The 21,731-nt window shown below is 36.8% G+C and overlaps 1 protein-coding gene across 1 annotated transcript; it reads left to right on the top strand.

Annotated features, from left to right (window-relative positions):
• The first annotated feature begins 1,399 nt into the window (after positions 1-1,399).
• Positions 1,400-20,023, top strand: LOC127630195 (probable tRNA methyltransferase 9B). The gene is made up of 4 exons (XM_052107666.1): positions 1,400-1,543; positions 12,250-12,450; positions 14,223-14,396; positions 18,343-20,023. Exons 2-4 carry the CDS (start codon positions 12,297-12,299, stop codon positions 19,293-19,295), a joined length of 1,281 nt encoding a protein of 426 aa, XP_051963626.1. The 5' UTR covers positions 1,400-1,543; positions 12,250-12,296; the 3' UTR covers positions 19,296-20,023.
• The last annotated feature ends 1,708 nt before the right edge of the window (positions 20,024-21,731 follow it).

Raw genomic sequence — 21,731 nt, forward strand, 5'->3', positions numbered from 1 at the left:
TCACTGCCTCTGGAAATAAGCAGATTTTCAGCGAAAGTCACAAATTGGTTTAAAATGAAATGTTAACGAAACACTTTTTAAGAGGTAGGGAAAATTAGTTTTTATGAACCCTCTTTGGATTAGCCATCTGCTGAGCAGCTGTTCTTTATATTGTTACATTTAGTTCAAAACTGGAAATCCATTAGGCTACATTTAACAGAGCAACACTGAAACAGATTTTTAGTACTATTTAAAAAAGCCTTTTTTTTGTGCAGAGCAGCAATTTGCATACATTTTATGCACACCCACACAATGCAAGAAAGAACTCCATTTTCCAACAACTTAAATTGACATCTAAGGAACTAAACAAACAATTCAGTGTTGGTTTAAGCAAAGACAAGGGCCACATACACACCGTCAGTGGTCTTGGATTGATTTATAAGGAGGAGGAACTAAAGAATATTTATTCTAAACTGGGACTGCACACTTGAGTTTGTTGCATAAATGGTTAAATTGAAGGTGTATGTAATGTTAAGTGCCATTAAGACAACTGCAATTATTAAGTGGAAAGAAGATATTAATGCACCATAAACGCTACAAAATTTTTAAAGCATAATTGCTGTAAAATTTCGCGGTTAAACTACCACTCTTATCTCAACTTTAGATAATACGCTCTAGTAAGTCTGAATCACCCATATCTCATTTGTTTGCCATGTGTGTTTATTGTGTCGAGGTCACGTGACTTTGACTACCAATGGCAACGTCGAATGTTAGCCCTGTTCCCTGCACTCGCATTAGTCCACTCATCCGTATTGAAACATGGTAAATTCGATTCATATCAGCGAATATTCATTTTAACGAACCGATTCTTTTGAATCATAGCTCCAAAGAGTTTACAGAAGTCTCGCGAGCAATTTCACAAGTTATTTTTTGTAGTTAAATAAACGTTTTAGTAAATGACAGCTGTTTTAGTTAGTATAAAATTGTGTGCCCCAGTTTGATTCAGTTTGCTCTGACAGCTTGACATACGTGTATAAAGCGTTTTTTATGGTTTCAATGGCGATGTTCAAACAGCAGCAGAATACGGTTATCAGTCCTGTTTTGAGTGCTAAATACGGTTACATTCACACGGAGTTCGGTTATTTACGAGAATAAAAGCTTAGCCTACTTCTAAAACCGAACGGACACACTTACATTTTCAGGATTCACAACAGTATTTCGGCAATTTCCTGATTTGTAAATCGAACCTATATAGGACTCAAAACTCACAAATGTTTTACTCCCACAGCGTTTACATTCAAGTGATTCACAAACGCTAAGCTCGACCGAATCGTTTAAAAAGAACCGGTTCAATCGGAAATCCCTCCAGTGTTGGGATCGAATGTGGTTGGCATTTAGAATCAAATGCTCGCTGTAAATCCTGAGCCGGTCGGTTGCACACAGTCAGTGAGGCGGTGGCGTGGATTCATCGCTGTCTTTTGCTCGGATGTCGAGATTTAAAGAAATGGTCTCTTGTCTCTCTCCGGATTGAATGCTTCAGTGACTACAATCTTGAGAGGAGAAGGTAGGTTTGATACGTGCGTGGAGCTTGGGCTGCACATAAACAGCAGGTAAAACTTGCCGCTGAACCAAATGAATGGAATTGTATGAATTTCTTTTAAAGTTTACGCGAAGATGATAAGTACCGCGAGTGTTTGACATGTGCGTTCATTTGAATGACGATTACCTCTCTGAATATGCTTCTCTCGTGTATTTTTAAAGTTTAAATACGTCGTGCTTGTTCAGTAGGGATCTGCTCTTGTTTCCTATATCATAGTGTAATATAATTCTTGCTTAAAAAGCATGAATGAATGCCACCATGTGCTGAGTAATGAACAAGTTTTTCCCTGACCATGTAATAATCAGAGTAGGTTGACCTCAAATCAAGCACAGTAGTCTGGGATTATATATTTTCGAATGGATTTAGAAATTTCTTAGTACCTTGAACATATAGAGAGAAATAATCTATACTCTGTATTATTATTTCATTATGTTTGATTGTATTTTTAGAATTTAATGGTCTTTTAAAAGTACCATGGTATTACCATGCTTTTTTTTTTTTTTTACTGTGCCATGGTCAGTAGTGGATGCAGAAAGTGATTGATTGGGTGGGCCTGAATAAATCTAATTTCATTTTTCTTGTATTTTCTATAATACTAATAATAATCATATTAATAAATGAAAAAAATATTTTACCACGATGACATATAACCCTATATTAATGTATTTAATTGATAGTTTGACAACCAACTACGGTATACAGATTGTCACAGTCCAGAGATCCCCGACTCAGACATTGCAATTTATTAAAATCATGCCAAGGTGGGCCAGACTAACAAAATAAATAAACCATATTGCTTACTTTGGCTGATATCTGTTCTAAACAAGTCTGAGTTGTCAAAAGTATTCATTTGAAGAGGTTGATATGTAGCCGTAATTTAAAATGTCAGTTAGCTCTCTTTCAAACGAAAGGAGTGTCAAGTTGTTAAAGCGTCCTATTAACATTGATGATCTCAAGCGAGTCTTTATCCGGTTTGTTACAGAGAAAAGTCTCTCAACACTGCAGGACATCATGGGATGTGTTATAATTGCCCTTAACATGCTGTTAATATTGGGGAAAATGTCAGCAGGGCAGCTATCAAGTACTTCAGTCAGTGAGGAGAATTTTCCATTCTATGTATCAATTTTGCATCTAATGTGTCAGGTGAAAACTGTATTCAGCATCACAGACTTCAATGCCACGCAAATAACATTGGGCTTTCAAAAGTTCTTTCATGCCAAATGTGGAGGATCTAGCTGAAAAGGAAGATGAAAATCGCATAATCCCATATGTATCATTTATAAATTGGCAGTTCAACTCTGCTTTCTGACTGTCGAGTATGCAGTTCCACATTACCCTTAAATCATCATTGCTTTTGACAGCAGATGTTTTACCCAATGTTTAGGTGATGACGGACTCATGAAATTTAGCAGGCAGCTTGCGTGCACGAGAAGTGATGTCCCAGTAAACTATGTCATGCTTGTCCATTAACTCCTCTGAGTTAATCTGAGCACTTTGTCAAAGTCACCATATGAATCATCCCGGAAAGTCTCATAAATAGCTTTCAGTGTTTCAATCAAAAAGATACAGTCAGTTACACACAGTGTTGAACTCTGCAACCCCTTCATTGCAAAATCGCTGCTTTCGAACAGTTTGTGAAATGTAACAAGGAACAGGAATTTCTTCGTTTGTATCTGTTGTAACCGCTGTTCTGCATCTATTTAGGTTTGACCACTTGATTCGGCGTATTCAGCCAGTGCCTCTGGTATTACATCTAGCGAATCTAAGAGTTAATGCACAGACCCTGATTTTGAGCTCCATCTTGTCTCACACAATTTTCCAATTCCATGCATTGATGGGTTGGATGCATCTCCTTCTGTAGTGTCATGAACCTAGCGTGTCTTTGAGTCCCGGTGAAGAAATGATGTATATGATTCACTTTATCAAAAAATTGCTTGCATGCCCAGACACTTTGGCAGCAGTGTAAAGCACCAAATTGAGCCGGTGGGAATTGCAGCGCACATGCATAGCTTGCGGAAATGTTTCTTTCTGGAGAAATTGAACACCACCTCTGTGCCCTGACATAACCGATGCACCATCCAAACAGAACTTGACAGAGAGAAAGATCCAACCCAAGTGGTTTAATAACTTCGAGGATCCTCTTCGAAATTCCTTGGGTAGAAATATCTGCTGTTTCAACAAAACCTATATTGCTCGTTCTTTAAATATGCCACTGAATGAACCAGATACATGCAGCAACGAGATCACGTTTGGATTGATCTTTCTACTCATCTGCAAGTATTGCATAATGTGAGGGTTGTTTGTTTAGTTCAGTCTTATTTTCTGAAGCAGCAGTGAGGCTGCATCTTTAAGCAGCTCGTCTTGAATGTGGTGGCTCATAAGTGTGATATTTAGTGGAAGATCTTTTAGTCGATTTTCAATAGCTGGATCATACTTTTGATATAAACTTGAATAGCTCCAAGAAATTCTCTTTGAGTTCGTCTTATGGTTTCCTGTCCCCTCTTAGTGGAATGTCCAGCTTAGCACACAACATAACAATGTCCAACACAACTTTAACGTGTTGGAAGTTTCGATCTACAAATGAATGCGTTTACAATTTTTGTAATCCTCTTTTATGAAGGTAAACTCCGTGCTCAGGGAATGTCTACCTGCTTTACTATATTCTATTCTATCTCTTGCTTTACTATATTCAATCCATTTTAACTTTTCGTACCAATTACCGTTGAAGGAGCGCGGTCTATTACAGTATTTGTATAATGCAGCAAAAATGTGTTAAACATATAGGCATAGAAGAAAGTTGGAATTTCTGATATTATCTGAAAGACTGTGATAAAGAAATACAAATGTTTATTAAATATAATGATGGCAAAAAAGAATGCGATTGGGCAGGTAATTGCCATGAGCAAAGGTTTGTTGTGGAATCTAAAAAGACGTGTGTCCAGAAAACATGACCATGTTTGTTCACATGTGGAAAGAAAATTTAAAGGTAAGTAATACATATCTCTCTCTTCCCTATTAAATATTTTTAATAACCATATCATCATTCTAATATAATAACCTCCTAAGACCTGAGCAGAACTGCTGTGTGCTTTTTTCATTTCCCTTTTTGTTTTGTAACTAGTAGCACCTAATATACACACTAAGAGACTAAATGTTTTTGACTCAAACAGGTTTAATATAAAAAATGTAATTGGGTTTCTTACCAGATGTAGTTTTGTTGCCGTTTCTCCCAAAGGCAAACTCCACTGTGATCGGCGCCATGTTGTTTGGTCACATGACGTACGTCGAAAGTGTAATCCTTTATTGACCGTACAGAGTGTCCTGAACTGAGATGAGTTGGTTCAAATGAATTTAAATTATGCGTTGTGTATAGCGAAGCCAAAAGTCTACATCCAAGCATGTGTACGTGGGGTGTGCACAAGGTTTAATAGAATTCAACTTTAACGTTCTAATACATCAACTGATCTTATCGGTTTGTAAATATTGCGTAGTTTGATCCAAAATGTATTTTAGTGCTGTATTTTTGTCATTTACATTTGCAGATGTTGAAGCTCCGCATATGTGAGCAGAGGTAGAGTACACCCCTTCATGGCAACGGTATTCCCTGATGGCAGTGGCCTCTTTAAGCAGGATAATGCGCCGTGCCACACTGCAAAAATTGTTCAGGAATGGTTTGAGGAACATGACAAAGAGTTAAAGGTGTTGATTTGACCTCCAAATTCCCCAGATCTCAATCCAATTGAGCACTTATGGGATGTGCTGGACCAACAAGTCCGATCCATGGAGGCCCCACCTCACATTTTTCAGGACTTAAAGGATCTGCTGCTAACGTCTTGGTGCCAGATACCACAGGACACCTTCAGGGGTCTTGTGGAGTCCATGCCTTGACGGGTCAGAGCTGTTTTGTTGGCACAAGGTGGACCTACACGATATTAGACAGGTGGTTTTAATGTTTTGGATGATCAGTGTAGTTTTGATAGTCTTATCTATTCTTGATAAAGTGTTGAACATTTTGATAATGACATTCAACTAACCTTTTTTTATTCACAGAATTATAGGGCAAAGTTAATTTATAAATAAAATAAAGAAAGGGCAGTAATGCATTGGCCTTATAATATTTTGTTGCCAATATTTGAATATCGAATTACCAATATTTTGTTTGGTAATTTATTTGATTTTAGTATGTTTTTTGGTAATATTTGGCCTTTTGTTTGTAATATATATATATATATATATATATATATATATATATATGTATTTTTTAAACTAATTTAATAAAAAAAAAAAAAGTTTTAATTAAATTTTTTTGGGTAATTTAATTTAATCCAGAGAATTTTGCCGACATATTTCACGAGTAAGCTAAACAATAATTCCACAGAACTGTGTTGCAATTAAGCAATTAAAGCTTTTATTCTAGTATTGTTGATTTATTTTTAATTTAATGCATCTTCTACATGGAGGTTTGGGATATTTAAAAGCATACTGAACTAACTTTACAGTGGGAAGGTAGTTTGGCACAAATTTTGCCTTCGAGCAAACACCGAGTATTCACTTTACAGTGAGCAGAAAGCGGGAAATGGATGACCCAGTGTGGAGCTGGAATGGATGATTTGCTAAATGCTTTCAGCACGGAGAGAAAATTGTTGCCACTCCAAGGTACTCATTCAATGAAAGAAAATGGGGACTGACATCAGTTAAGGGGATCCAGCATAGTAAAGAGCAACAAATACATCCTCTGAGTATAAAACTAAATAATAGCACCTCATATAATTTATTCTGTGTTTCCATCAGTATTTGGCCAGACCCGCTGTTTCTGTGTAGAGAATAGTTGTCTGGTAGGTCTAACTTGTGTCTAATTTTAGATGATGCTGTTAAGTATTCTCCCAAGTTACATTGTGCTTGCATTTTAATTAATTGAAGGGACAATTGGATGCAATTTAGTCTCATCAGGGCTGTTTGTTGCGAGGTAATGATGCCATAACCTTCATCTCCCATCCTTCTTTCAGTGGGTGTGATCTTAAAATAGTCTCAGTAATGAGGGACCATCAGAGTTCTCAACAGCACTGCAAACTAACCTCAGGTCCGTAGGGAGATGACATTTTTAAGTGTTTGTGGCACGGTGCCCTTTAAAAAAACAAGGGTCAGAAAAAAAACACGTAAATTATTTGCCATTTTTGACAGATGATGTCAAAAATGATGTCTTTTTGATGCAGTGACACCAGTTGACATTTAAGACTGCCATCAAGTGTTTTTGATACTGCACATTCTGGAAAACCTGGACCTATAATATTGCTTCCCTTGTTGACAAGACTCACAAGGCCAGACAGCTGTTGCTAGTCTAAAACTACAGGTCAGTTGTTTTGTGGGATAATGGATTCAAAACAAATGTTTTGCTATGTGAACGCAGGCCTTGTTTATTATTATTTTGATTACAAAAAATTGTATTACAAAAATAATCAAAAAGGTGCCACAAGATACATAATGACTAAAAATCAATATTTAAACTATGATTTTAAATTTTTCGGAAGACAACAGTGGTATTTTCCTGTGCAGAACTTTTTGCGAAAATGTCACAGTGCTGTGAGTGGTTTCCAGGACGTTGCTACGTGGTTGCTATGGTGTTGGGGTGAGAGGTGGGTAGTAACACTACATTTACTTAAAAAAATACTTTTTAGAGTAGGTTTAAAAGTGTGTATCCAATGATATTTTTTTTTTCTTTTCTACAATGGCCGGCGTACATTACTGGGTTTAATTTTAATTAATGTGTAATTTATTGAGATTATTGAATTGGACTTTTAGGAGAATGGAAGTTCACTCCGCTGCACACGCTGTCACTCAAGTCATCAATGCTGCAGCATCAAACTCTTCAAAATGAAAGATTTCTTCGCTCCGCACAGTCAAAAACACTAGTTTCGTCATGCAGTGCCTTCATTTAACACCAAGACAAGCGGATAATTCAAGATTAAAATCTCCGCTTAAATTTAAGGCAGCACGTCGAGGTAAGTTTTGGCTCTAATGCTAACCTGGGCTTTTTCTGTGTAATGTGATGGTAATTTTCAGGGTGATAATGTAACTGGGCTATTATGACATCCGTTTTAAGTGTACGTTTTTAAATCAGTGCAGCAATATATCCGTGCGCTTTGTCCCGAATGTCACGAGCAGTATTTACTAATTTACTGTTAACTATTGCAGCTACTTCGGGGAGATTAACTGTATAAATCCATGTAAACATCCAAGTTAAGTGTAAATGCATTTAGCTCTGCCATTCACGTGAATGAGAACTGGAGCGCGAACCGAGAGCATTTCTGCACGTGCACAGCAAGGTGTGTGTGCACGAGAGATGTGCTGGCGCGATGCGATCGTATGGCGAAGAGCGTGGCTGTGTCCGAAATCATTCACATTCCTATATAGTGGATGACAGTTAGTGCACTATATCTCAGCAGTGAGCGACTGAAATGAGTGAGTGAATTCGGACGCTGACGTGTACACAGAGTGTCGGAGCTCTGGGGCTGTCACAGAAACGACGTCACATATGCACTTTTAAAATACTTAGGCCTTACATGTTATTCTAAATAAAATTATATTAATACAATAAATCTTCATTCTGTTTGTCATTTTTAATATGTATTGTGTGTTAATGTAAAGAGTAAATGCATTTTATCAAATAAAGAGTACATTTTAAAATGTATCTATGTTTGGCCTCTATATGTCATGTTATTTAGATCAAATAATGATTTGTCAAATAGTAATTATAATACATTCAACACGAAATAAAACACTGCAGGAGTGAAGGAAGCAGTAAACTCCCAGTTTATACATCTTCCCATCGGTTGATTGTGGGCAATTAACTGTCTTCGAATGTACACTCGAAATTGGTGCATTGTGGGTAAGAATCAGTATACCAAAGCAGGGAACGAGTGGCTCACTCAGAAATCAGACACTCGTACAAAATGGCAAACACCTGAAATAGTGCAATATATAGTGGATAGGGGGCGACTTGGATAGTGTTCAGTGACTGGGTTGGTGCACTAGGCACTAGGCATGCACTGCATTTAGAGAGCGGCGGTACTGCTGTACAGAACTAAAGATCTAAATTCTTTCAACACTGAAAACTGTAACTACACTGAAATAAGAATCCACACATGACTTTAAAAGCTATGAAATAGCAAAAGTAAGCATTAATAAAGCATGATCTTGCTTTGGTTTATATTTCAGCTTTATATATATGTCTTTGTGGGACATTTTCACGTTTTCACTGTAATCATTACTAGAAATGTTTACAAACCAAATTCATCCAGGTCTGATAAGAGGCCTTAAAGGGATAGTTCACCCAAACATTTTTAATTCTCATTATTTACTCACCCTCATGCCATCCCAATTATGTATGACTTTCTTTCATCTGCTGAACTCGTGAAGATTTTTTTGAAGAATTTCTCAGCTCTGTAGGTCCATGAGTGGGTGGCAACATTTTAAAGCAAAACAAACTCTCATAAATCAGCATAAAAGTAATCCCTAAGACTCCAGTGGTTAAATCAGTATCTTCAGAAGTGATGTAATATGAGAATGTGTGGATGAGAAACAGAGAAATGGATCACTTTCACATTATACTTGTGTTTTTGGAGATTCAAATTCTTCTCTGCATATCGCCCCCTGCTGGGCAGGGAAAAGAATGTCTAGCAAAATATGACAAATATTGATCTGGTTCTCACACACTCCAATCATATCACTTCTGAAGATCTGGATTTAACTACTGGAGTCCTATGGATTACTTTTATGCTGCCTTAATGTGCTTTTTGAAGCATCAGCATTTTGGCCTAAAAAAGTTTTAGCTAAAACATTCTTCTAAAAAATATTCTGTTCTGCAGAAGGAAGGAGTCATCCATATCTGGGATAGCATGAGGGTGATTAAATGAGAATTTAAATTGTTTGGTGAACTATCCCTTTAAAGTGATAGCTCAGCCATAATTTAATATTGTCATTTCCCTACCCTCATGTTGTTCCAAACCCATGTGACCCTTTGTATTATGTAGAACACAAAGTATGTTAGACACAATGTTAGGGAATGTCAGTCTTTGTCACCATTCACTTTCAAAATATGGAGAGAAAAAAAAAAATTTGGTCTAATATCTCCATATTGTGTTGTATGGAAAAAGTCACATGGGTTTGAAACACATTCACTTCCATTGTAAGTGTCTCGATATAACCTCGATTGCTTTTTTTTTTCAAAGAAAAGGGGTGTTTATGCTACAAATGCTGTCGATTGAGCTTAACTTATGTTGAACCCAGAATATTCATTTAAAGATTAAAAGTTTCCTTCACCCTAAAAAATAAAATGCTGACCTTCTCTTATTTCCATACATTAAAAGTGAATGTGACAGAGTCCCTAACGTTCTGCTTACCATCTCCTTTTGTGTCTCACACAAAAAAGTAAAATATACAGTTTTAAAACAACATGAGGCCGAGTAAATGATGACCGAATCTAAGTTTTTGGGTGAGCTATCCCCTAGTGCTTTTATATTTGAAAAACTGCAAAATTATTGCAAAAATAACCTCCCTTGGTTTTAATCCTCATGCTTGAGACTTTTTCCTGAATTACATCTCTATATTCATTTCCTAATTTCGGCCTGCGTTTCACACTCACCCTTTGTCACAGTTAAAAGTCGCACACGTACAATCAGCCCACATGCTGCTGTGTTGTTATGGCTCGTCTGTGATTTTATAGCTGTGGAATTTCCCTTTAGGGCAGCATGAGCCTTTTCATTTTTACATAACACATTCACCAAACTAAATTACCAAATCACTGATGCATTATGAAATAAGAATCTTTTTCTCAAGAAAATATTGACCCAATAGATCAATTGCTTATTCACAATTGCTTTTCTCCCAATTTCGAATGCCCTATTCCCATTACTTGGTAGGTCCTCGTGGTGGCGTGGGTACTCTCCTCAATCCACGTGGCAGAGGACAAGTCTCAGTTGCCTCTGCGACCGTCAATCTGCACATCTCCTCAAGTGGTTTGTTGTGCATGACACCATGGAAACTCTGCATGTGGAGGCTCATGCTATGCTCTGCGATCCACACACCACTTGCCACACGCCCATTGAGAGCAAGAACCACTAATCATGACCACAAGGAGATTACCCCATGTGACTCTACCCTCTCTAGCTACCGGGACAATTTGGTTGCTTAGGAGACCTGGCTGGAGTCACTCAGCCCACCCTGGATTCGAACTCATGACTCCAGGGGTGGTAGTCAGCATCAATACTCTCTGAGCTACCCAGGCCTCTTGTTTTTCATTAATTAAATGGGCTGAAACCTCCATTGTATTGCATTCATTCTCTGCAGACCTGTCTTGGCCCTGCGAGCGGCCAACATGAAGGCTGCATTGATCTGCTGGCCAGGCCGTGAGATTATTGACTGAACATTGTCATTTGAAATTATTCAGTGATTTGGATTGTGACATGATCTCCAGGGGTTTTCACACACAATAGTCTCTAGAATTTACTCAGAATTGTACCAAAAACAAAAAACATTCAGTGAGCAGCAGTTCTGTTGATGGAAATGCCTAGTTGATGAGAGAGGTCAATAGAGAATGGCCAGACTGGGTCAAACTGACACTACGGTAACTCGGATAACTGCTCTGTACAATTGTAGTGAGAAGAATAGCATGCTCTATATTAGGCAGATGGTTGTAATGTTGTTGCTGAACTGTGTGTGTGTGTGTGTGTGTGTGTGTGTGTGTGTGTACAGTATATAAAATACAATATTATTTAGTTCAAATGTGGAGCAGCTGGTGGGATGAGATAAGAGGAAGATGCCGAAAAAACAAATATATATATATATATATATATATATCTGTGTGTATGGAGGAGGGGAGATTAAATACAGCCCTGAGTTGATTGTGAAGCATGTTCCTGTTGTGCTAGATGTCTGACTATCTGATGTGTGTTGCTGTGAGGAGGCGTACTGCTCTGTTTGTTTGTGCTAGTGGCAGAAGAGCAACACTTTGCAAAACAATTTTACCTGGATCGGTAAAAACAAATCCACTTCAATCAGGAACAGTGTTTTCAACAGAATGCCCTAACCTTTTATTAAATGGCTTAATCAGAACCCCTATTTTGTCATTTAGCTATAAGCATTATCAGTAGGCCTATATACTATTTCCATCTCATTTAAATGGAGCATCTGAAGGGGTGTTCACACTGACAGTGAATTTATCGCTCCAGATATAGGCTGTATTGTTGGTCATAAGGCATTTCTACAATTAGTTTCCCTAACTTTTTCTTTGGTGGGCTGCACAGCTGGCCTTTTTAATCTGATTTTATTTTGGCAACTATGAATTTTCTTGCCCAAAATATTAACATTTTGGAGGGTGGAAAGCTTTTGTATGTATATATTGCAGCAGTGCATAGTTCATTATATCATGAACAAGATTATCATTCAAACTTAATTGGAATGCCATCAATTTCCGACACTGTTTTCCATAGAGTAGGTTGTATTATGTCTCAAATAGAATACTGTAACAAAAACTTCTTTGTCATGCATCTCTGTCTAGAAGCAGCCAATCAAAGTGGTGCATTGGATTAAGTTTTTCAGAATTGGATGTGGAAACAAAGCATTAATCTTTAGGTCTCATTCTGTGTCTCACCTCCTCTCCCTCTCTCTTTCAGTCTGGCTAAGTGGTAAAGATGCTCTGTGAAGTTTAATTGAGTGCAGCATGGACGAGGCTGCCAGCCAGCTGGAGAGAGACCATGTTCACAACGTCTACGAGAGGATCGCACCGTACTTCAACGACAGCCGTTACAAGGCTTGGCCCAAGGTCAAGCAGTTCTTGTTGGAGAAGGAGCCTGGCAGCATTGTGGCTGATGTAGGTAAGGCTCAATCTTCAAGCTTTTCTGTCGTTTTTTTCAAAGCTGATATGTTATTTTGTCCCACCTTAAAATGAAGAGACAACTTCAAGTAAAGCCCTTCCCTTCCATTGTAAGTGCCTCACCGGAACCCAGATTTACCATTTGTTTTATTTTAAAAGAAAAGTAGGGGCAAGTCAAAGTTTTTGTGGTAATCAATATTATGCCACAAATGCTGTTGATTGAGCCTAACTTGTATTGAACCTGGAATATTCCTTTAGTCGATGGTAATGCTTCTGCTGAAGCCACCAGTCCACATTATTTTGCCTTCATTTTTAAAAGATGGTTTAATCTTTTCTTTCTAGCAAGTCAGTCCACTGTCGGCCATCTTTGGAATGCTCTTGGGAGGCTATTTCCAGTCATGCATGTCCAGCTCCTATCTACTTGAATGGTGAAAGACCAAAATATCAAAAATGGTTGGTCAAGATTATGATCAAAGAACATATTTCAAATCAGCAATAAAATCTGACAATACTGGAATCATAACTTGTGATTCTTTACCACATATTATGCTAAAAAAAGCAGTTTTCCCCGATCGTATAGCTAATGCGCATGCACGTTCTAGAGTTGATTCACACGCCTGTATCTAAAAGGTGATTGGCTCTTTTAACTGTAAGGCAGAATTTCCTTACTACATCCGTTGACCGTTGGGTGCGCGTGTCAGTTACTCCTATTAATTTTAATAGAAGTGGCCTATCTCTACTAAATAATCTTTAGTTCTTCACTAGGAATTCCACTATTAAATAAACTACCCTTGAATCCTGAAGAGAAAGATCCACCAATCATAGAATTGCAGCAAACAAACAGTGCTATCGCCCACTTCCATGATGCATTGTTATTAACGTAATCAAGTTGCTCTTCCTACACTTTCAAACTACTTGTATATTTCTATTTATCTGACTATTTTGCAATATACTGTTTAATATATTGATTATATACTTGTAAACTACAACTTTAAATCCATATTGTTTTTAATTTGATTACCCATTTGCAAAGCTTCATTGGATTCTACGGTTCATTCCATCTTGAAAGAGTACACAGTCACTTTAAATACACAGTCTTGTAGCTTTGTCTTTTTGTCTGATTCTCAAAAACTTTTTTACTTTAAATCAAAGCTTGTAATGTTGCGATTCACCTCAGAACTGGTTGGTTGGTTTATGAAGGATTTTTTGAAATCCTTATGGAAAAAATTAATAGGAAAAATACTTTCTAGACCCAAGATGGCTGAAAAAGTGGGCGGCCAATGTTGCGCTCTATTGAAGACATTGAAAATAACTGTGATTTTATTTTTGCATTTCCGTTTGGTGACACTAGTGGTGCAGAAAATACACACAGCAGCTTTAAACAAGCTCTTTGATTTGTCATACTCTATAACTAGGGTATAAAATGTCCTACTTTTAGTTCGAAGAAATTATATATTGAAGTCACGTTTTGTTTATAAATGAACATCAGCAGGGTTTCATCAAGAATTGCTCTTCGCCTGCTGAAAAGAAATCCATTCAATCCGATCTTTTATCTGTTGCCTTGGAGAATCTGATTATGATTAATGGCCCATAATCACATGCTGTCTTTTAGATGACAGCATGTGGTTTCAGGCATCACTGCCTAAAAGGAACACAATTTTTTATATTAAAGTTTAATAAGGATGAAAGTGCACCAAGATATTAAAGTACAACGCAGAAAAATAGTCCAAGGAATAGTTGCCTGGTGTGATGAAATCATGTTAAATTTTGCAGGATGTGGCAATGGCAAATATCTGCACATCAATGAGAGTATCTTCAAACTGGGCTGTGACGTGTGTCGCCCATTGGTGGACTCTGCGTGGAGTCAGGGTCACGAGGTGCAACTTTGTGATGGCCTGCGTTTACCCTACAGAGACGGCTGTTTTGACGCAGTACTCTCCATTGCAGGTAATTCATCGTCATAAAAATCTTAATACATTCACTAGTGGGGATGGGAATTACACTAAATGTATCAATTGAGGTTCTGATTCTGGTTCCACTGAAGGATTTCAGTTCCTTAATGATTTCATTAACAAATTCATGAAGTACCTTTTGAAGAAACAGTCTTATGAGCCTCAAAGGAATAGTTTAAACCAAAAATAAAAATTCTCTCATCATTTACTCACCCTCATGTCATCCCTGATGTGTATGACTTTCATTCTTCTGCAGAACACAAACAAAGATTATTAGAAGAATATCTCAGCTCTGTTGGTTCATACAATGCAAGTGAATGTCATTAAAACTTGGAAGGTCCAAATATGACAAAGGCAGCAACAACAACATAAAAAACCCATGTAACTCCAGTGGTTAAATCCATGTCTTCAGAAGCGATATGATAAGTGTGGGTGTGAAACAGGTCAATATTTAAGTCCTTTTATACTGTAAATTTCCACTTTCACTTCACTTTCATAAGAATATGAAGATTTATAGTATAAAAGGACTTAAATATTTATCTGTTTCTCACCCACATTTGCGTATCACTTCTGAAGACATGGATTTAACCACTGGAGAATGTATTACTTTTAATCTGCCCATTTATGTGATTTGTGGACCTTTAAAAGGTCTGATCACCATTCACTTGCATTGTGAGGACCAACAGAGCTGAGATATTCTTCTAAAAATATTTTTGTTCTGCAGAAGAAAGACAGACACATCTGGGATGGCATGTGGGTAATGATGAGTAAATTATGAAAGAATTTTCAATTTTGGGTGAACTATCCCTTTAAGTTCACATAACACAGTGATTGTTCTTGCTGTATTTGCGCCGATTGATTCAGTGAGACTTCAGACTGATTCAAACTGATAATTAATCAGCTCAATACCTATTTGTGAGTCTTTTTGACCAATTAATTTCAAGAACTGAATCGAGTCATCTGTTCATGAATCGGACTATACAGGTCACGTTGTTTGTTGTTGCATGCAACCAGTGAGAACAACGACCAGTCTCATCACATTCAATTCAGACTGCAATTTCACACAAGTCAGCTTAAAGTATTTTTATTTTTTACTTTTGTGCATGTCTTGTATTTATTTATATCCAGAATGCACTGGAACAGTAAAAGGCCAAACTGTTTTAAAGGGCATATATTGAGTGTGCTTCTACATTTTTAGCTTAAAGGAATATTCCATGTTCAACACAAGTTAACCTCAATCAACAGCATTTGTGGCATAATGCTGATAACCACAAAAAGTAATTTTAACTTGCCCCTCCTTTTCTGTAAAAAAAAAAAAAAGATTACAGTGAGGCATTTACAATGGAAATGAATGGGGCCAATCTGTAAACACTGAAATGCTCACTTTTCAAAAGTATAGCCACAAGACATAAACAATCTGCATGTTTACATGATTTTAGGTTAGTAAAATCACTTACTAAACTTTTTTCTGTTTAAAGTTATAGACAATTTTTCAACTTTGTTGCCATGACGATGTTACGGCACACCTTCCTTGGTCTAGAGGTATGGGAAGGTGGGTAACAAATGTTTTGGAGAGAGCGCAAGAGTGATCCTGTCTTCAGGTCCCAAATCAACACATAAATTACAACAACACATTGTTCAGCAAAAATATAACACAATTATTAAAGAATTTAGTGGGATAAACTTCAGGAGTGGCTAAAATAACAAACAAAAGACATTCTTCCTAAAGGGGTTTAGAGAGTGACTTATCTTTCGAAAAGAAAAGAAAACGCATCACTTCCTTAACTCCCGCTCTATAAATAACCAAGAGAAAACTGAATATTTCAAAGTAAATGGCGTCCACCTCCCTACTAAAGGATCCCACAACACAAACAATTTAAATAGATTCACAAAGTAAAATTGGGGTAATAAACTTGTAGAAGTTGCACATTCAACTGTAAGGTATTACCACAGGAGTATAAACAGTAAACAACTGCAAATTAAAATTTTGTTAATCTACTCACTCTTAAAGACAACTGACAAGACTGTTGTCCTACTCACTTTAGCACAACAACAATTGTAAAGCTGGGACCAAAAGATAGAATAACTAATGCAGAAGGAAAATATTCTCTGTGCATCTCTCTCTCTCTGGTGAAGTGATTTGTAGGCCTCTTTTTCTCTCCATTCCTGGGCTGAGCCAATCAAGTGTGAAGAACAACAGGTGGGTCTCATTATCCTGCTTAATGGAAAGTGACAACAAGGAAAGTACAGGGAGACACAATAAACCACATTTAAATATCAGTATCACAATGATATAATATATGTCCCTCGGGACGTAACAACGATGTAATGTCAACAAACACTAAAATGACTGTAAAAATGACAATGTTAACAACTTTAAAGCTCAAGTAATAAATTAGTTATAACAAAAGGATTAATGTAAGTACTTTTATAAAATTATAAGCTTCACATTTCTACCTTTTTTAAACCCTCCAAAATTGGCCCCATTCACTTCCATTGTAAGTGCCTCACTGTAACCCAGGCTTTTGCTGTTTATAAAGAAAGAGTGATGAGTGACATTTATTTTTGTGATTACCAACATTATGCCACAAATGCTGTCGATAGAGCTTGTATTGCACCTGGAATATTCCTTTAACAGGCTGTGACATGAAGTCATTAGCATAATGGATAATGGGTATTTTTTATTCGTAAAAGCACATTTTATCCAAACATCCATATTAACATCCTAGTAATTCCATGATCAAGCCATTTAATTTAAAGCTGCTGGTAGTGCTGTCATTAATCTGAAATGGAGAGGTTATATAGGTTTATTTAAGCTTTATGAGGTGGAGGAAACAAGAGGTGTTACTAGGTTACTGGATATTAGCAGTTCTTGGAAGAGTAACTGGAGTATTTGTTGTCAGGCTGGACAGCTGCGTCACCTGGCAACCCCTCATGAATTCCCAGTGAAAAGATTAATGTGGCCATTGATGATATCAGAGTTCCATAATTGTTTAAACACTTTGTGAAACCCTCTAAGCAACATCTGCTTTGATTTTGGTTTAATGAGGTTCAAATATTTTGTTTTGCATTGCAAGGTCTAATTCAGCCAAAATGAAATTTCTGTCATTTACTCAGCCTCTTGTCTTTTTAAACCATGAAACACATAAAGGTCAAATTGTGAAGAATATTTACATTTACTTTTTTCCTACAATAAAAATCATATTGGGACTAGGGGCTGTCACACTCCAAATAAATATAGAAATAAATGACCCATAAAAGTATTTCAGTGCGACGTAGCGATGTATGATACCTCTGTGTCATTGGTATATGTCTCATCACTGTCATGACTGCTATGATGCTCGGAACTGCACCCAAACCTTTCACCCACTGTTGCACTTGTGTATATGGTTGAGTGACTTGATTGATTTTGTGAAAGGAATAGACCAACATTTTTACTAGAAATCTTGCCCTTTACTTTGTTCTCAAGACTGACAGCCCCATGACAACAATATGCTTTCATTGTATGGACAATAGGGCTGGGCAATATGGCAACAAAAATTATACCTCAATATTTTTCAGCCGTTTGACGATATTCAACTATATATCTTGATAATTATGTATTCGCTCTGAAAAGGCCTAAAATTTTGTTTAGTTTTTCAATGGCAGAAACCATAATTTCAACTGAACAGCCATTGTAGTCAAGTAGATATACAATTTTTAAAGGATGAATAACATTTTTTGTTAAAATTTTTTTTTATTATATTGAAAATATGTTCAATATATTGTCCAGCCAATTTGAAAAACAGTAGCTCAGAGATTCTTCAAAAATATGCTGTTAAGTGGAAAAAATTATATGGGTTTGGAAAGACATGAAGGTGAGTAAATGGGTGAACTGTCCTTTTAAATGCCTAGAGTGTAAATCAATGACCTGATCACCTTTTAATCTTGCAATTGCTTAGTAATCCACCATATGTCCACCAAAGAACGGCGTATCCGAGCAATAAAGGAGATGGCACGCACACTGCGCGTAGGCGGGCGAATCATGATTTATGTTTGGGCCATGGAGCAGAAGAGGCGCAAGTTTGAGAAGCAAGACGTCTTCGTTCCCTGGAACCCCAGTCCCCCTCCTTCTCCTGCCATGAGAGGGTCGGGTCGAAACAGACTGCGAGGTAACAGATACAAAAGCGTCAATGAAGACCCTGATTCCAGCGACAAACACAGGAAGGTGAAAAGCACATCCTCCATGGTGGACGAGGGCGACCTGACCAGCCCCTGCCAGCAGAAGCAACAGAGGCTTTGGTTCTTCTCCAGATCTCTGGATTCCGTGCTGGACTTTGGCAGCCTGACCGTGTCCTGTTCGTCTTCCAGCACTTTACAAACCTCTGTCGATGAGGCGGCGGAGAGAAAAAGCCGGCGAACCTGTACCAGGGGTCTCATCAGACAGGTTTCTAACCTCTTTTCATCTTCCGCCAGAACAAGTCTAGAAGAGGACGTCTTCATCTCCGATCCCCATGAACAAGTCCATAAAATTGACAACAGCAGTGCTAGTAATGGGGATAAGGTTGTGGAGCTTGTCCATGATTGTTCCTCAATACCACTGCCTGATTTGGTGTCCTACCAACGGGAGCATTCCAATAATGAAGGACATGGGGAGGTAGAGAGTATATCAAGCAGACAAGAGCTCTTGCAGAGACAGGAAAGTATAGGATCTCTTCAAGAAAGTGGAGGGATGAAAGAATGGAGCAGCGAGCAGCTGAAGGACTCTTGTCTGAGGTACTACCATGTATTCAGGGAAGGAGAATTGACGCAGTTGATTGAAAACCACGTAGAAGAGCTCCACGTTCTGCACACCTACTTGGATCACGCCAACTGGTGTGTAGTAGCCGAGAAGATCCATGTCTGGACGTTTTAAGTCTCATTTTATGTCCATTTTAATTCATTATATTGGTTTGGAAGTCTTTAAACATTTTAGTTTGAGATTTTAAGTATTTGGATAAGATTGAATGTATTTAGTATCAATGGCAATAACAAGCGAGGTATTGAAGCTCTGACTTGATCGCCAGTATTAGTCTTATATATCCATACTAAAGCTATTAGTCGTACTATATTTCTATGCTAAATTTAGTTTTAAAATGTGTCCCTTTATGCTAAACATTCTCTGTGATGTCTTAAATTTTGTTTGGAATTACAAATAATCTTAACTTGCACTGAGTTTAATGGTGTCACTGTTAAATGTCTTAAGCAATGCCTGCCTGAAACCGAAGCATAGCACATTATTCTGAACCAAACATTGTGAGCACATAACTAGTTTTCCTATTGAATGCTCTGTTCAGGTGTTTAGTTGTTGTGTTGTGTGGTTAGTGTTATCCTAACCTATAAGCTATAAACCGTTGTGTATTGCAGAAGCTTTTTAACCAACTTTTAACTGCTTGTAGTCATTTGCACATGAATACCCACCTTGAAAACGTGTAATATTTAAACATTCTAGTGCTGGTATTGTTTCAGATTGTGTATGTTTGTATATTGGTGTTACTTGATCGTGTCAATATGTCACAAGGGTCTTTTAATTTTCCTTTAAACTTGAACCAAATATTTTTTCTGTGTGCACGTTTTGATTGTTAAATAAAACATTTTGTTTTTATCCGACCCGCTGTCTAAAATTCATGTCTTTGTAATGAAAGATGTAATAATTTCCAGTTAGTTTTAAATTATTGCCATTTGGTTTTAAATTAAAGCCAAATGTATTATTAAAAAAAGGTAATATTGATATGGACTAGTAATTCATTATTTATACTTTGCAAACCCAAACAATTTCTATATAAAAATAAAATGTCTACATAACTAATTTATTATATGAATAAATATACTTTTCATAAAATCCATTTCATGCAGTACCATAAATATTTCATTTTATTCATAAAATCTATTGCAGTATTGTAAGTTTAGTTTTAAATGGAAACAAAATGTATTACTGTTATTGAGATAAAAACAAAAGTTAATATTTGAATTGGACTAGATCATATTTCTAATAACATTTTCTAAATAACCATAATTATTAAAAAGAGGACATAATGCAACTAATATTATTTATGACATGATAAAATATAAACTTGTATTAAAGTTTTAATTTGAAAAAAATATATAATACTACAATATTGTAATATTTATACTTTATGAAACCCAGTAATTTATAAATTAAAATGGCCATTATTTTAAAAAGACATAACTAATATAATTATGACATAAATATCACATTTTATTCATACCTTATTGCACATCATAGCAAAATTAATTATCGTATTTGTAGAAAGTTCATACAATAAATGGTCCATCTCAGCACCCGCTGTCCATTTCCATCATGGTGTTACAGTCCATATTCTCTCCAAACATAAGAGTACAAATCTGAATCATTATGAGCACAAACACTTTTCACTTACATGTAGGAAATAAAAGGGTGAAAATACAAACCCATAAGAGTATTTTTCACAAGAAACTTCATTATAACATAACACACAAAACTGAATAGCATGTGCTGTTTTGACCATTTTCCTTGTAGCTTCATTATCATTTAACTCTGCTACCACAGCCCGGTGAATTATTGAGTGTCTGTGAGCAAAGCGATCAATTTTTCTGGAATAACCCCCTCCAATAACTGGCCACAGGAATGCTCTTTTAATGACTGTCTTAAGTACAGAAACCTCTGGTGAAGTCCTATGGTGGGTAAAACACACAAAAATAGGAGGGTCAATTTTATAAAACAATGCTCTGAATCTTATAAGTGACAAATGAAGACAAATCATATGGTTCACCTTTGTCTGTGAGGTGAAGTCTTCCAAGTTCATCCTCCCAGTATGGATCCACTCCAGAATTGTACAGCACCAGATCAGAGTGTAACGTCTCCAGTAACCAAGGAAGATGTTCCTGTTATGCACAGTAATTACATAGCAAATGAATCTTGAGTGAACAGCCCCCCACAAGTAAAATGGCATAATAACATAAATATACTAAAGTAACATAAACATACTACATTTTTAAGTGCATTTGACTTTTGAGTGAGGGCTATGGTTTAGGGGTAAGGTTAGGGGATATATTTGTTAATTTTAATCTGTATTTTTTTTGGATATCAGTGTAAAACATTAATTCACAGTTAAATTACACCACTAATGCAGAGGTTGACCGATACAGGTTTTTCAATAGCTGATGCCAACACAGAATTCGTAAAGAGTAGGTTGGTGGATATAATGCAAAGATATAGATTAAAACATTTAAGAAAGCAAATGAGATTGAAACAAAATTGCTTTAAACTTAAATCAACACTCATTTGACTCACAAACAGAATGTGTATTGT

Source organism: Xyrauchen texanus, chromosome 36 (genome assembly GCF_025860055.1).
Source record: "Xyrauchen texanus isolate HMW12.3.18 chromosome 36, RBS_HiC_50CHRs, whole genome shotgun sequence".
Lineage (NCBI taxonomy): Eukaryota > Metazoa > Chordata > Actinopteri > Cypriniformes > Catostomidae > Xyrauchen > Xyrauchen texanus.

Excerpts from the sequence above, each read along its gene's own strand:
- LOC127630195 (XM_052107666.1), top strand. The coding sequence starts at position 12,297 with ATGGACGAGGCTGCCAGCCAGCTGGAGAGAGACCATGTTCACAACGTC. Across the intron at positions 12,451-14,222 it reads CAGCATTGTGGCTGATGTAG|GATGTGGCAATGGCAAATAT; the intron begins GTAAGGCTCAAT and ends TAAATTTTGCAG. Across the intron at positions 14,397-18,342 it reads CGCAGTACTCTCCATTGCAG|TAATCCACCATATGTCCACC; the intron begins GTAATTCATCGT and ends GCAATTGCTTAG.